Source organism: Neoarius graeffei, chromosome 26, assembly GCF_027579695.1.
Source record: "Neoarius graeffei isolate fNeoGra1 chromosome 26, fNeoGra1.pri, whole genome shotgun sequence".
NCBI classification, from domain to species: Eukaryota; Metazoa; Chordata; class Actinopteri; order Siluriformes; family Ariidae; genus Neoarius; species Neoarius graeffei.
The window spans coordinates 44,714,772-44,731,920 of record NC_083594.1 but is presented as its reverse complement, the minus strand read 5'-3'; the positions used below and the strand labels follow the sequence as shown (position 1 = coordinate 44,731,920).

The following is a 17,149-nucleotide window of genomic DNA, read 5'->3' as shown; positions in this document are numbered from 1 at the left end:
AAATTGTCTACAACTAAACATATGGATGATAATTCAGCAACAGACATAGAGCTTGAAGAACTTGCTTTTGCTGAACTAATTGCATATATTGATGATTTTCTCGAGTCTGAGGAACTGGCTATTCTAAAACTTGCTGATCTAGCCAGCTTTTATTGTCTGAAACAACAGGAACTTGGTATGGAACAAGCAACAGTCAACAAAACAAGACTGAAGGAGCGAATTTTAGAGGTATTTCCAGACTTGACAGCGCATACAGAAGGAAGACAAGTCTTGTTTGCATTGAAACATGAAATAGCTGGGGTCTTGAAGGAAGCAAAGAGAAAAGATTCAGATGCATGGCATCTAGCTAAAGCAGCAAACATTATAAGGAAGGACATGTTAAAAACCAAGAATTAATTTAATGGAACATTTGCTGAAGATTGTCAAAAAGATTCTGTACCAGCGTCGTTGAAAACCCTTGTTGGCTTGCTTTTGAAAGGTCCAACCACCGAGTTTGATCCGAATGACAGCCAACCATGCCTTACAGTTCCACAACTTATCCTTTTCAACTGTGTTACAAAATATCGAGGTCAGTGAGCTGAGTCCAAAGGAAGTACCCATCACGTGAATTTCAGAGAATGTCCACTTCTTCTGTATACTGCTTTAAAAATCCATGGTGCAACTAGGGATACATCTTTAATCGAGGCTTTTTACAGACTAGGACTTTGTATCTCGTATGACAGAGTTCTTTCCATTACCACCGAAACGGCGAACAGTGTAATAGAAAGATATGAAAGAGAAAAGACAGTCTGTCCTGCCAAACTCAAAAATGGTTTGTTTACTACTGGTGCTGTCGACAATGTTGACCACAATACCAGCTCCACTAGTGCTCAAGATTCCTTTCATGGAACTGCAATTTCCTTAGTGCAGCACCCAACCAATGCAAAAATGGGTCAAGAAAGACCTGTTGACACGTTCGATCCAAATTTGCAAACTGGGTCCAAAAGGCTAAATCACCTTCCTTCTTTCTACAGTGAGGTACATCCAGTGGCTGAGCCCCCGAAAGACATCTTTTCTGCTCCTGCAAATGTCACTACTGCAGAGTTTACTCAATCAAGTCAAGAACATGATACTGAAGCAGATTGGCTAGAGAATACTAATCAACTTTTTTCAAAGGAAGAGCTTGCTGAAGATGAATGGATCTCATGGGCTGCTTATCAGGCATCTCATTCTACACTGACAAGCTATCAACCCGCTATTATTTCACTCCTTCCAATGTTTACTGAAAATGCTCACTCCCTAGCAATGATTCAACACTCAATGAAAGTCATACAATCAGCAGTCAAACATGTGAACCCGACACAAGTTCCTATATATAGCGCTTGACCAACCTCTTTTTGCTCTAGCTAGGGTTAGGGTTAGATTAACCCTAACCGGAAAATTAATTCTGTGCAGTTTTTTGTCCAAAATGCTACAAATCAGGTGGTTTACAAGTTTTTTTTTATGGAGAGCCTCGTTTTCATGCTTGGGGATTTTGAGCATGCTCATAACTCAGCCCCGAGTGCGAAATTTGGTTGGCTCCATATCTAGAATTATTCACCTCGGCAAACTTAGTAATCATGCAAAGTTTCATGCTTTTATCATCAAAATGAACAATTTGGACGACAACAGTGTTCCCACAAAGTTGAAAGCACACAACTGTATAGGATGTCTTTGTATGCTGTATCATTACAATTTCCCTTCACTGGAACTTGAAAATCAAGCCCAAACCTGTTCCAGTATGACACTGGTCCTTAACAGAAAGTGAGCTCCATGAAGACATGGTTTGCAAAGGATGGAGTGGAATAACTTGAACGTCCTGCATAGAGCCCTGAACCCAACCCCAACGAACATCTTTGGGATGGACTGGAACACCATCTGCACCCCAGACCTTCTCACTGGATCCCAGTGCCAGACCTCACTAATGTTTTTGCAGCTGAATGAGCACAAACTCCCACAACCATGATCTAAAGTTGAGGTTATTATAACAAAGAGGACTAAATCTGGATCAGGATGTTCAAAAAGCACATTGTCGTCAGGTGTGTACATACTTTGGCCATATAGCGTAATCTGTAGTTTATTGTGGTTGGTATAACAAAACACCATAAGTTCCTGAAGTCAAATTTGAGCAAAGAGGGTTTTGCTTTGGGAGGCACTATGGGCAAAACTTTCAGTTTTTATTTAGTCTCTTACACTGAACCGTTTTCACTGGAGTGGGAGTGAGCTTTATTCAGGGGAACATAATTATAATGGAGCAATCTTCATAATTCGACTACGCATCATTGAAGGGAACAAAAATACACATGCATTTTTCTCTCTTTTAATTTGTTTTCATCGGTTCATTGATTAATAGGGCTCAAGGAGGATCCGAATGTGAGATGCATCAATATAGCAATAATTTTCAAATGTAAACCAAAGAGAATCAGATCGTCGTACAATGCTGCTTTTTGTTTAACGTTAAGATAGATATTACCATCTGCTCACTTCAAAGCGAATGCAAGCAAGTTAGTATCGCTTCCAAACTTCTGGCATCAAGTGCATATAAAAATCATTCACACTAACAAGAGCAGTAGTAAAGTTGTTCGGTATAGTTTAAAGAAATCAGGCGTAAAACAAAGAGGAAAATGCTGTACAGTGTTATAAATAACCAGGCCTCAAATCTTCTTATGAAACATGTTTAATATGAATTAAATCGAATTCACCTACAGGGAAAGAACATACAATTCTTTCATTACCCCTAAAACATCACTCCGATTTCATTGCTTTTATTCCATAAATAGCTTACACTGTGTAAGACATTCTTCATAAAACAGTCATAAAGCACCTAGTGGTTTTAAGTGAAAGAGTGGCTTTCTAAGCAGGTCACAATCACCTCCAGAGTTAGTTCAGATCAAGCCAGTTTGCAGAAATACACAAATGCATGAAGAGCTTTCCACCACATCTAGAAAATCAGGTCACAGAAACACGAACAAAATCAAAATCAATGACGAGAACTTTACCGTCACTGGAAATTCCAATTCTGGATAAAAATGCAGGCATTTAAAAAGTAAAAACTGAGTGAACTTCAATTAGTCAAAAGGAGTATCCAGGTCATGGATCTGGAAATAGAAAACTAAGCATTTATGCAGCATCAAAATGGAATGCGTGGAATTCTTGTTTAGCGTATACAAGCCACTATACTGACCATGTCCAGAAATTGGTCATTATTCTATCCACATTCATTGGCTATGAGCAATCGCGCGCTCTGATTGGCTACTCTACTACTAGGCTATCAGCTCATTTACCGTGAGTAGAGAAAAACAAAACGGCGGCGTGTGTTGCTGAACCAACCGAGGATGAAATAAAAACTACTCGAAAACAAAACCCCAAAAATCATCAAGTATTTAAAAGAAACAGAAATAGCTAAAAGAATATCATCCCCCTTCCATATCTCCTTTTCCACACTCCAACCCAGTCAGTGGCAGTAATGCACCTTTAAGTTGGTGTGGCAGCGTGGGCGTGGCCGAGCATCAGTTTGTGAATGGAGGGCGGAGTCGGGGAAGGTGAGTGGCCAAATCGCTACACCTGTCGTCAATTAACGTGTGTGTGTGTCTGTCTCTTGCAGTGATGACGCTGTATAAAAGGAGTAGGGGAGCAGAGGAATGGTGGTTGGGACCAGAACATGACTGTGTGAGCGTATGGCTGTCCTTGTCTTAAGAAAACACTGTGTCTTTGTTGCAAAGCAATAAAATAAACATGTGTCTGAGCACTAACAACCGGCTGCTGTACTTCTGTACTCCACCCACATCAGGGCAGCTTTTACAGTTTGTGTGCCAACCGCCCAAAAAAAAAAAACCCTAAAGAAGAAGAAAACCTGAAAAGATACAAAAAAAAAGCAACAAAATATAGAATAAAAGGTATTTGATGGTAAGAACACATCTTTTTTTACTTTTCAAGAATTATTATTCGAGCATTTTTCACAAATTGCTACCGTCATTTCGCAGATGTTTCCAGTCTAAGCGGAAATGATTTTGTCGGACGTTTTGTATAAAGTTTTCATTTGTCGAATTTGCAAAAAATAGAAATAAAAATGCTCTGTTTCTCAAAACCCAGTGAATGTGGATAGAATAAAAGTTATTCCATTCAATCTCATCGTACATGGCTTATAGCCAACTCAGCGCTACGCACCTCGTTGGCCATCAGCTCATGTATGACTCTATTTCATGGAATAACTGTTAATTATATTAGTTGTAAGAAAGAATAATCTGTAAATAATTTTTTGAAAATTAAAAAAAATAAAAAAACAAGTGCAGGCACCTGGGCCTGGGAAGTGAACATAATAAATGAAGGCAACCAGACTTGAGTGGATTCTAGACATGAGGATTCACAGGAATGTGTAGATTTAGCCAGTAGATTTGCACACATGTACAAATGTAAGAGTGCTTGGTCCTCTTAGCAGCACAGAGCACTTTCCCTCTGCAGGGTAACTGGTGTGTCACATCACGGTTTGATCTTCCAGAGCTGCACAGAGACAAATATACAATGATGCACATGAAAGTGCATGGAAAAACAAAAAAACATTCTTGCATTTGTGTAAGATAAGGAAACTCACTAATGTAAACCTTGACTGACTGGCTTCGTTGTGTAAATGGTGAGTGTTAGTGCGCTTTTATGTATGGATTATGCTGTACCAATTTATTTCAACTGCACGCACAAATTAATTCTTGTGAAACTCGATCACTTCATGTTAATGCCTTGAAAGAAAGCAATCAGTTTACTGAGACAAATAAGACGAGCTATTTATTGATGACAAAATGGCACCCTATAAAAAGAAGAAGAGGAGTTAGTGTTGATCTACGGATGAGCTACATTACTGGAGGTTTTAGCACACGCCACATTTACAAGACGCTCTTTCACCATTATGTTCTTTTCTGCTGTGCGAGTTTGTGAACTTTAGCTTTTATGGAGTATTGTGGGTGGCACTAAATATAAATCTGCTGTGCTGTGAACGTGCTTGGTCATTTATATGGAGATTGGCATTTATCAACGTATGCACATGGGTAGGAAGAAAAGCACTGTTACAGAAATTTTAGTAAATCAGACAGGACTTTTTAAGTTAAGTTGGTTTAGCTGACAAAACATTTATGCCCCACTTTAATAAAAAATTGAGAAATGATGCCAAGTATGTGTGCGAGTGTAAATGCCTGCTCACTCTGATATTGAAGCCCAGCAGGTCACTGATCACAGCTGAGATTGCAGACAGGATGACCACTCTGGTAATGTTATAGATGAGGGGGTTCACCGTCAGCCCCAACAAACGAAACGGTGTGTCCAGCTCCTAAACGAAGACGTGTCATCGAAATAGAGGGTTTAGCAATGGCGTTCAAAGTATGATCAATGTCTAAAGGTACATTTATTTGTTAAAAGTTTTCCATTTTTCACATCTACTCAATCCACCAGTCTATTCATATCTTTGTAGGTGCAACTGGTAATTGAGTGATCAATCTCATTAAATCAGTCTCATTAAGTACCATTAAATCAGTCTCATTAATTAATACCATTAATTTTGGTGCTTAATAATAAATTACCAAACAGCTAAATTATGGTATATTCCAAATTATTATGATCACTTACCGTATTACATAACTGATATGCACCTTGGAATTCTTTGAGGTTGGGTACTTCAAAAATATTGGTACAACAAATAAACACACAGTTTCAATAATAATTGAATTTATTATAACAAAGATAAAAATGAATAATAGCAGTTGGAATCATTATATACAAATATGGTGTGTGTGTGTGTGTGTGTTTGAGAGTGATGTGTGAGAGTGATTGGAATCTTATCTGAGGTATGTGTGTTATCTGAGAAGTGGGGGGTCGTGACCATGTGTTTCTAAGTAGAACAAAAGAGTTAGCTTTGGTTGCTAGCTAAGATGTGTTTGTGTCCACATGGTGGAAACAAAAGAATTAGCTCTGGTAGCTAACTCCACGTGTGTTTGTGGGGGGAAGATGACGACCTCGTGGTCCCTTGAGACAATACAATTAGCCCTGGATGCTAATTAAACAAAAGAATTAGCCGTAGCAGCTAATTCCACTGAAATCCTGATGAGGTCAAAATATGTATAATAATGAAGGGTTAGAAAGGAATAGAGAGAGAGAGAGAGAGAGAGCATGCAACCTATCTATTAAGCAATTGAGAGGACAAAATAGAACAATAATTAATTCAATACCCTGAGGGTCTACAGTGTACACATTTAAACTGTTCCTGAGTTTAAATTCACAGTTCTTCATAAAGCTAATTCCTAAGACTAGTTTTATGCCCAAAACTTGCCAGTCTTACAACCCCGATTCCAAAAAAGTTGGGATAAAGAACAAATTGTAAATAAAAACGGAATGCAATGATGTGGAAGTTTCAAAATTCCATATTTTATTCAGAATAGAACATAGATGACATATCAAATGTTTAAACTGAGAAAATGTATCATTTAAACAGAAAAATTAGGTGATTTTAAATTTCATGACAACAACACATCTCAAAAAAGTTGGGACAAGGCCATGTTTACCACTGTGAGACATCCCCTTTTCTCTTTACAACAGTCTGTAAACGTCTGGGGACTGAGGAGACAAGTTGCTCAAGTTTAGGGATAGGAATGTTAACCCATTCTTGTCTAATGTAGGATTCTAGTTGCTCAACTGTCTTAGGTCTTTTTTGTCGTATCTTCCGTTTTATAATGCGCCAAATGTTTTCTATGGGTGAAAGATCTGGACTGCAGGCTGGCCAGTTCAGTACCCGGACCCTTCTTCTATGCAGCCATGATGCTGTAATTGATGCAGTATGTGGTTTGGCATTGTCATGTTGGAAAATGCAAGGTCTTCCCTGAAAGAGACGTCGTCTGGATGGGAGCATATGTTGCTCTAGAACCTGGATATACCTTTCAGCATTGATGGTGTCTTTCCAGATGTGTAAGCTGCCCATGCCACACACACTAATGCAACCCCATACCATCAAAGATGCAGGCTTCTGAACTGAGCGCTGATGACAACTTGGGTCGTCCTTCTCCTCTTTAGTCCGAATGACACGGCGTCCCTGATTTCCATAAAGAACTTCAAATTTTGATTCATCTGACCACAGAACAGTTTTCCACTTTGCCACAGTCCATTCTAAATGAGCCTTGGCCCAGAGAAGACGTCTGCGCTTCTGGATCATGTTTAGATACGGCTTCTTCTTTGAACTATAGAGTTTTAGCTGGCAACGGCAGATGGCAGGGTGAATTGTGTTCACAGATAATGTTCTCTGGAAATATTCCTGAGCCCATTTTGTGATTTCCAATACAGAAGCATGCCTGTATGTGATGCAGTGCCGTCTAAGGGTCCGAAGATCACGGGCACCCGGTATGGTTTTCCGGCCTTGACCCTTACGCACAGAGATTCTTCCAGATTCTCTGAATCTTTTGATGATATTATGCACTGTAGATGATGATATGTTCAAACTCTTTGCAATTTTACACTGTCGAACTCCTTTCTGATATTGCTCCACTATTTGTCGGCGCAGAATTAGGGGGATTGGTGATCCTCTTCCCATCTTTACTTCTGAGAGCCGCTGCCACTCCAAGATGCTCTTTTTATACCCAGTCATGTTAATGACTTATTGCCAATTGACCTAATGAGTTGCAATTTGGTCCTCCAGCTGTTCCTTTTTTGTACCTTGAACTTTTCCAGCCTCTTATTGCCCCTGTCCCAACTTTTTTGAGATGTGTTGCTGTCATGAAATTTCAAATGAGCCAATATTTGGCGTGAAATTTCAAAATGTCTCACTTTCGACATTTGATATGTTGTCTATGTTCTACTGTGAATACAATATCAGTTTTTGAGATTTGTAAATTATTGCATTCCGTTTTCATTTACAATTTGTACTTTGTCCCAACTTTTTTGGAATCGGGGTTGTACTTAGTATCTTGCCTCTACGCAAGATTATGAAGAGATGTTCCGAGACCTTTGGAGTTTCACTGTTGTGGAGCACGTGAGTCGCTTCCATGGAAAGCAGAGGATTTCCTGGTCCGACGCGTGGTCGCTTGTGATGAAAAGAAAGTCTCTGATTAAAACAATGTGCACAGCGCTTTGTCAGAGGGAGCCGGTCGCCTCTAATTAACTGCTTGGGCTGCAGTTTGGTAACGTTACTAATAGACAAACAAAAACCGGTTGTAGCTCAATCTGAGTCAAAATCGCGCGATTCTAGACTTTACCGTGGCCAAAGGTAAGAGAAAAGTGCGAAACTCTGATTCTTGAGGAAAAGACGTCTTTATCTGGTTTGCTCGGCGGAGCGAATCTCTTTGTGCCTACAGACAGCTGGTCCAGACAGAAAGAGGAAGAGCTGGGAGTTTCCGGGTTACTTATGGCTTCCTGGAGGATGTGACGTAGGCAGGGCTTTGAACCGGTTCAAGGAACGAAAACCGGGAACTTTTTCTATTTCACATGGAACAGAAACGAAACCAGAAACTTTATTATTTTTTATGTTCCGGAACAGAAACGCTTATTAAAAATAATGGTAACCGGTTAATACCGGTTTTTATTTCGTTCCTCAAAGTTTCCGTAGCCTACAAATAAAAAAGTCATTCTTCTCCTGCACAAGTTTCTATGACCCGCTGGGGTTCACTTCCTGTGTGACGTTCGCTGACTGAATGGAGAGAGCGGGAAGGTGGACTACTATCACATCTCCATGTGATAATAAGTGAGTAAGTGCATTACTGAGTGCCTGAGCAAAGAAGAGCCTGAACGTTGCAACCTCCCTATTGGCTGTTTGTAAAAATGTATCAATTGTTGCCCTTCCCACGAGAATCATCGCGGGCTTGAGAGACGAGACCTGACGAGTTAGTTCGTTGGTAACAGAACAAAATGTCTGGACACAAATCGGGTTTTCAGAAAAGGAAAGAAAATAAACGGAGGGTCGAAAATACAAAAAAGGAGGCAGAAAATGCAAAACGAGTTTTAAGGTAGGACAAATGGTTACTTTTCTGAGGCAGCCCGCCGTGGCTGCAGGCTTTCAGTTGTGTCATTGAATGGTTACTTTTCTGAGGCAGCCCTATTTATTATAGCCCATTTAGTTAAAATATTTGATATAAAATGTTTATAGTTATAGTTATGTGATGGTTGTCCTGATTTAGACTGGTGGGTTTTTTTTTGGGGGGGGGGGGGGGGGGGGGTTTGCGCGATGTTGCATCCGGGTCCAGATTAGGGCAGAATCGGCCCTGGCTAGATTTCAGGTGTAGTTTGTTTTATGTATGTATGTACTTGCATAGATGTGTACTTGGTCTTCCAATATGGCACCTAACAAAATCTCGCGGCACGGTGACGTCATGCGGTAGCCCTCTATAGGGCCTGACTAGCCTTTGGTAACACACTAAACGAATTATCTTTCATTTTTGGCACTTTTTCTGTTTGTGTAGATGGGAAGACATACTGAGAATCCAAATCGCCAACATTTGAAATAATAATTGTTTTGAATTATTTCTTGTCTTATTTAATGAAGGTTGTAATAGAATTAGCTGACATTTGGCTTAAGCTGGATGAGACAGAGACATAATTTTATAGCCATTTGTTAAACAGCTGACAGGGAACGTAATTAACCGTTCCGGGAACGAAATTTTTTTGTTCTAACCGGTTCGGGAACATCTATTTAATGGTGGAACCCAAAACCGGAAACGTTAAAATTCCGTTTCTGTTCAGAACGAACCAATAGGAAAAAAATTCTGGTTCAAAGCCCTGGACGTAGGTGATCCCGCCCAGGCGTGATGTAGGTCAACGCGGAAGTTGGCCGATGGGACCTGTAGCTTCTTAAAGGGACTGTTGTAGTTCTTAGACGGACTGTGTTACCTACATCATCTTTCATAAATTGCTGCATGTTTTCAGATTTAAAAAAAAAGCCAGCAGATGGCGCCCCTGCTCAGTTCTGTGTGGTCTGCATACTGCATCATGACCATCAACTCGAAAATAACCAAATGACATCAAACTAGAAATATAAACCTGCAAAAGACTGAATATTTGAAACGTTTGAACTGTGTCGCCATCATCCAAACAATGATTTACAGTGGTGCTTGAAAGTTTGTGAACCCTTTAGAATTTTCTATATTTCTGCATACATATGACCTGTACTCAAGTTGAGGGGGGATGGGGGGGGAATGCCATCCCCCCTGGAATAAAAAAATGGTCAAAATCATCCCCCCTCTAAAACGGGCATCCCCCCTCCCTTCCCTTGAGCAATTTTATCAATAAATGTGGACATTACTTCTATTTAACATTGGAATTAGAAATGCCATTCCACGTAGCTTTGCTGAAACTGAGCATACAATAAGCTACCATGAGAGAGGGCACGCGCAAGCGAAACGTTTGAGGAGGTGACATTCAGTTGGGGTTCCGTTATTTTTGATTTCATTCGGCGTCAGTGACAGCAGCGGATTGCAGCATCATGGCCAAGCGGAGTGGACAGCAAGACCTAAGCAAGTTCGCATTTAAGATCGCAAGAAAAAACATTTCAGGAGGTAAGTCAAGAGTTACGAATATCAGTCACACTTTCTGTGAGCCCGCTATCATGCTGTAAAGTTACCGATATGTAGCCTAATTTGTGGGCGGCGGATAACAACACAGCTATCATAATGAATGTTAGTTTGGAGTCTAGCCAGCTATCGATAGCTTACTCAGGTTCATGTTAGCTTTGATTTCTTGTACAAGGTCATTAATTTAAATCAGCCTGGACGTTCGTTTGTTATTCTTCAGGCAACAAAAAGTGTTATTCAAGACAGGAAGGCTAAAATAAACGACACTAGCAGTTTTGAAGGCTTCATTGCCTCATTAGAGAGCCGGTCACAACATGTAAGGCAGAGCAGGATTGGTGTAGGACTCGACAAAGTGTCTGCTAAAATGCAGCTTTCTTTTTCTTCGTCATAGGCTCTTCTTCTGTCTCCTCAATGGGCCTTTTCCCCTTTCCAAAGAAACTTTCCAAAGATGCCTGCTTTTAACTCATTTTGCTAGCTTGTATCCAGTATGTATCAAAGTGCTGGTATGTATCGAAGCAAAATTATCAAAGTATCCGAGGCAGCTCCTTGGTAACCGTCAACGTTAAGGTGTCAAGTGCAGGGCTTAATTTGAGCCGGAACATGACGGAACAAGATCCGGAACCTCCGTCGTCGGATCCGGCAGCTATTTTCATTTCATTCGGTGTCCCGGCAGCTATTTAAATGGATCAGATCACCTCCGTGACCATCACAAAGGGAAAAAAAAAATCAAACAATAAATTAAATAAATAAGTAAATAAAAATTTCTTTAGTGTTCGGTTTTGATTTTGATATCTGTTGTTGATTTCTCTCCTATGACATCCACAAAATCTATGCGAAAGGGGAAGGGGGGGGGGGCATGGGGTGTATACTTCCGCTCAATAGAACACTGGGTTTTTTATAGCCGTTAGCTTGCGCTGTGGAAAAAATGGCAAAAAAACAAGAAAGCTTACTAAAATTTTTCAAAGTCCCAGGACAGCCGGATCCTAAACGACCTAAAATTGACGACGTTGGACACAGTGACACTGCACCAGCACCTGCTGTAAGTGTACCAGCCTGGCACTGCTTTTAAACTTGAAATATGCTTGAAATCCTAGGCTATGCTTTTAAATACCCTACTTAAATCCTTAAAATGAGTCATTTAACTCATGTCTTGTGTGATCTGATCTCCAGTGGTGAAATAAACCGGTTGTGATATGAGTACAGTGTTATTTTAGAAGATAAATTTAATATATAATTTAATATATAGCCTAATAAAAAATATTTTATAACATAATATCATGACATATTACTGTCTGTAACTGTTCGTCACTAAAGCGTTTTCTAAGATCATAATGTCTGATATTATTTATTTTTTTTGCCAAGCGGGGCCACTGCCGGGTCGGTCGACACATGGTATGGTAGGTCTATTGTTCAAATGCGTTCTACGGTCTATGGGGCTGCGTTGTGGGTGCAAGTGCCAGGACCGTTTTATTTATTTACTTTTTTTATAATCTCAGTCAGATACACAAGCAAGATTAAGTCTTTACTCTGCTGTGTTTTATTATGGCCATCAATATATTGTAACCTGTGTTTGATTTGTTAATTGTTGATCCAGTTGTTGCCTTAACGCAGGGGTCTGCAATGGCTCGGGAGCCAGATGTGGCTCTTTTGGTGACTGCATCTGGCTTGCAGATTAATCAGCTCACATTGAGATCAAGAAGTACACCTCCATTTAATGAAAAAGTCAGTTAGCTGTCCACAAAGCAAAGCCTTTTGACAAAGAACATGGCAAAAAGGGAAAAAAGGTGACTGGTAGGCTACCGTACATTTCAACAGGAATGGACAGAGGAATTCGCCTTTGTGGGGTGAGAGGGTTCTGCTTTGTGTCCAATAGGCCTATACAATGACAAGATTGCATCGATGAAACAATGAAATAAAGTGGCACTTCGAAACACGCCAAGCTACGTTTGCGTCAAAATATTCAGCGGGGGACAGGAGGAAGACGGCATGTCAAGAGCCTCTTCATTATGAAAAAGAATATATTACACTCAAATTGTTGGTCATACGTAAAAATGCATTTTAGTTGTATTCAGCGTCACTTTTTATATATGGCTCTCACGAAAATGTATTTGAAAATATTTGCCGCTCCAGGACCTCCCACTTCACAAATTAAGCACTGGTCACGTGACCTAGATAACAGCGGGAATCATCTCATCTCATCTCATTATCTGTAGCTGCTTTATCCTGTTCTACAGGGTCGCAGGCAAGCTGGAGCCTATCCCAGCTGACTACGGGCGAAAGGCGGGGTACACCCTGGACAAGTCGCCAGGTCATCACAGGGCTGACACATAGACACAGACAACCATTCACACTCACATTCACACCTACGGTCAATTTAGAGTCACCAGTTAACCTAACCTGCATGTCTTTGGACTGTGGGGGAAACCGGAGCACCCGGAGGAAACCCACGCGGACACGGGGAGAACATGCAAACTCCGCACAGAAAGGCCCTCGCCGGCCACGGGGCTCGAACCCGGACCTTCTTGCTGTGAGGCGACAGCGCTAACCACTACACCACCGTGCCGCCCAGCGGGAATCAATGTTACAGAAAGAATCCGGTCATTTTTCGAAGCTCAAATCCTCGTTCAGATAATAAATAAATCAGAAATAACATTATAACTATATTTAATTAAATTATCTTATCCACTGCTCTTTATTCCAGATGACAGTCAGCAGCAACTGCAACACAGTGCGACAGGAGCTGGAGGGGACCCGGAGTGTGAGACAATACAGGAGCAGGAGCAAGCAGGAGAACCAACAGCTGAAGATTTACAATTTACTGTTGCTTGTTTTAGCTTATTGGTTCCCTACCTACCTCTGTATTTAACTCAATGTTCCCAATGTTCAGCTTTGAATAAAAATTCTATTGACTTGATATGAAAAGATTCAGTTGTTCATTTACATTGCCTGCTGAGGTTTTAATAAATTATTTACCAAACGATTTAAAAGGAGCCTACCATGACTATGAAGTTACACTTCGAATTTGTCATCTGTATTTCACCCTTACATGGAGAATGTGGTAGGTACGTCAGCCAGTAGACTGACTAAATATGACACATGACATCCACACTGTGCATGTTTTACAGTAAAATACCAGTGTATTATGTTTTTTACAACAATAAAAAGGGTACACAGTGTGTACTACACACTTTATCAGCACAAAATACTGTATGTCTGGTAAATGAACAAGGTCCACAGACCTACATTGTGTGCAAACCCTCCTAAAAGCAAACCAGTTTCCCACCGACGGACCGACCGATGGGTCGACACGCGACTAAAAATTTCACCATCCCCCCTGGTTTGATTTTACAACTCGACCACTGCATATGACCGAAAACATCATCAGATTTTCACACAAGTCCTAAAAGTAGATAAAGAGAAGCCAGTTAAACAAATGAGACACAAATATTATACTTGGTCATTTATTTATTGAGGAAATGATCCAGTATTACATATCTGTGAGTGGCAAAAGTATGTGAACCTCTAGGATTAGCAGTTAATTTGAAGGTGAAATTAGAGTCAGGTGTTTTCAATCAATGGGATGACAATCAGGTGTGAGTGGGCACCCTGTTTTATTTAAAGAACAGGGATCTATCAAAGTCTGATCTTCACAACACGTTTGTGCAAGTGTATCGTGGCACGAACAAAGGAGATTTCTGAGGACCTCAGAAAAAGCATTGTTGATGCTCATCAGGCTGGAAAAGGTTACAAAACCATCTCTAAAGAGTTTAGACTCCACCAATCCACAGTCAGACAGATTGTGTACAAATGGAGGAAATTCAAGACCATTGTTACCCTCCCCAGGACCAACAAAGATCACTCCAAGGGCAAGGCGTGTAATAGTCGGCAAGGTTACAAAGGACCCCAGGGTAACTTCTATGCAACTGAAGGCTAATCTCGCATTGGCTAATGTTCATGAGTCCACCATCAGGAGAACACTGAACAACAATGGTGTGCATGGCAGGGTTGCAAGGAGAAAGCCACTGCTCTCCAAAAAGAGCATTGCTGCTCATCTGCAGTTTGCTAAAGATCACGTGGACAAGCCAGAAGGCTATTGGAAAAATGTTTTGTGGACGGATGAGACCAAAAAAGAACTTTTTGGTTTAAATGCGAAGCATTATGTTTGGTAAAAGGAAAACACTGCATTACAGCATAAGAACCTTATCCCATCTGTGAAACATGGTGGTGGTAGTATCATGGTTTGGGCCTGTTTTGCTGCATCTGGGCCAGGACAGCTTGCCATCATTGATGGAACAATGAATTCTGAATTATACCAGTGAATTCTAAAGGAAAATGTCAGGACATCTGTCCATGAACTGAATCTCAAGAGAAGGTGGGTCATGCAGCAAGACAACGACCCTAAACACACAAGTCGTTCTACCAAAGAATGCTTGAAAAAGAATAAAGTTAACGTTTTGGAATGGCCAAGTCAAAGTCCTGACCTTAATCCAATTGAAATGTTGTGAAAGGACCTGAAGCGAGCAGTTCATGTGAGGAAACCCAACAACATCCCAGAGTTGAAGCTGTTCTGTACGGAGGAACGGGCTAAAATTCCTCCAAGCCGGTGTGCAGGACTGATCAACAGTTACCAGAAATGTTTATTTGCAGTTATTGTTGCACAAGGGGGTCACACCAGATACTGAAAGCAAAGGTTCACATACTTTTGCCACTCAAAAGGTATGTAATCTTGGATCATTTTCCTCAATAAATAAATGACCAAGTATAATATTTTTGTCTCATTTGGTTAACTGGGTTCTCTTTATCTACTTTTAGGACTTGTGTGAAAATCTGATGTTGTTCTAGGTCATATTAATGCAGAAATATAGAAAATTCTAAAGGGTTCAACAAACTTTCAAGCACCACTGTAAATCCATGGAAATGTCAAAATACAAAAGCCACTGAAACCCTTTTATGGGTAAAGTACAGTAATATCTCATAAAACTCCCACTCGTCTCGTTCTTGCTAAAACATCAGTGACTTACGGGAACTTGTTTGAGCAACTGATACAAGAGGACTCTCTTTTTCGACATGAAAGAGGAAGCTACAAGATGCACAGAGGAAATACAACAGAGATGCTAAGCCACAAAGTAATGCAACCCTATTAATGAGGTTTTTTTTTTTTTTAAACAAGCAAACACCTACAAGAAATTGATCCTCAAGTGGCAGCAAATTATTTTAAAAGCACAGGTTCCCCACTCTGGTCCTGGAGTACACATTTTAGTACTTCTGGTGCTCCCAACAAAACGGTTGCAAGCAATAAGTTCATAACTCTCCTGAGTTACAGTGGAGAATCACTATTGGCCACATAATGGCAATGGTCTATTTTTGTAGTCTCTAGAATCTAAAACCTTGCTAGGTAAGTACGATCGCCTTTCTACAAGCCCGATTCCAAAAAAAAGCTGGGACGCTGTGCAAACTGTAAATAAAAACAGAATGCGATGATTTGCAAATCATGTACAAAAATAGTACAAAGGCAACATATCAAGTGTTGAAACTGAAAAAAATATATACTCAGTTTGAATTTGATGTCAGCAAAACATTTCAAAAAAGTTGGGACAGGGCATGTTTACTACCATGTTGCATCACCTCTACTTTTAACAACACTCTGTAAACATTTGGGAACTGAATTGCTGTAGTTTTGAAAGAGAAATATTGTCTCATTCTTGCCTGATATGCAATTTCAGTTGCTCAACTGTTCGGGGTCTCCTTTGTCATATTTTGCGCTTCATAATGCACCAAATATTTTAAACAGGAGACAGGTCTGGACTGCAGGCAGACCAGTTTAGCACCTGGACTCTTTTTACTACGGAACCATGTTTTCATTTATGTTTTATACAGCGTCCCAACTGTTTTGGAATTGGGGTTGTACTAGAAATCAAAATTTCATCCTGGAAAGAGAATCCTGAGGGGACATGGTGTATTGAAGACGCTAATGATACAAAGCTTACTTTCAGTAATTTCGTGGCCAGTTTCAGCACATTGTTGACAATGCTGAGGTCATCCTTCTTCTCTGGTTTCTTTTCCATCTTCAGATACAAGTTTATCTGGAGGACAAAGAAAAATGCGAGACCAAGCAAATAGAAGTACAGTTTGATTTGATGATTTACTTAACTGGAACTTCACTTCCAAGTTTTACAATGGCAGTGATCAGGCTAGTGCATGGGAATTGTTGATGTGTTGCTCTGTGTGTTTGCCAAGACTTGATTATACACACAGTGTTTCAAATCAAATCTAAAACCTGATGTGGGATTGGTGAGAAATATAGATTGCTACACTTGTGGTTCGTCTTGACACCATGACGCTGTTTTGTTACACACTCAGTAACTCGCACAGATACAACACTCCTGTGGTGTGTGTATACCTGCTCGGTGAGTAGCACAGATGCATTGCTGTACTTGTGGTTAGTCTCAGTCCCGAGTGTGGCCAGCCGCAGCAGGAAGATGAAGAGAGCGGCGCCCCACACCATCAGCTCCCAGTTACTCTCACATTCCAAGAATGTGTGGTGGTTGTTCAGCACCTACAACCACAAAACACATGATGCATATGAACCGGTGTTTAGA

The 17,149-nt window shown here is 40.4% G+C and overlaps 1 protein-coding gene across 2 annotated transcripts in view; it reads right to left on the bottom strand.

Moving 5' to 3' along the window:
* Positions 1-2,679: 2,679 nt before the first annotated feature.
* Positions 2,680-17,149, bottom strand: part of phtf1 (putative homeodomain transcription factor 1) — a 36,740-nt gene continuing 22,270 nt past the window's right edge. For both annotated transcript variants that reach the window (XM_060910896.1, XM_060910895.1), the window contains exons 14-17: positions 16,951-17,106; positions 16,538-16,633; positions 5,210-5,335; positions 2,680-4,518 (exon numbers count right to left, since the gene is read on the bottom strand). In XM_060910896.1, the coding sequence (XP_060766879.1) occupies positions 4,498-4,518; positions 5,210-5,335; positions 16,538-16,633; positions 16,951-17,106 (399 nt within the window). In that variant the 3' untranslated portion in view covers positions 2,680-4,497. The remainder of the gene's footprint in view (positions 4,519-5,209; positions 5,336-16,537; positions 16,634-16,950; positions 17,107-17,149) is intronic.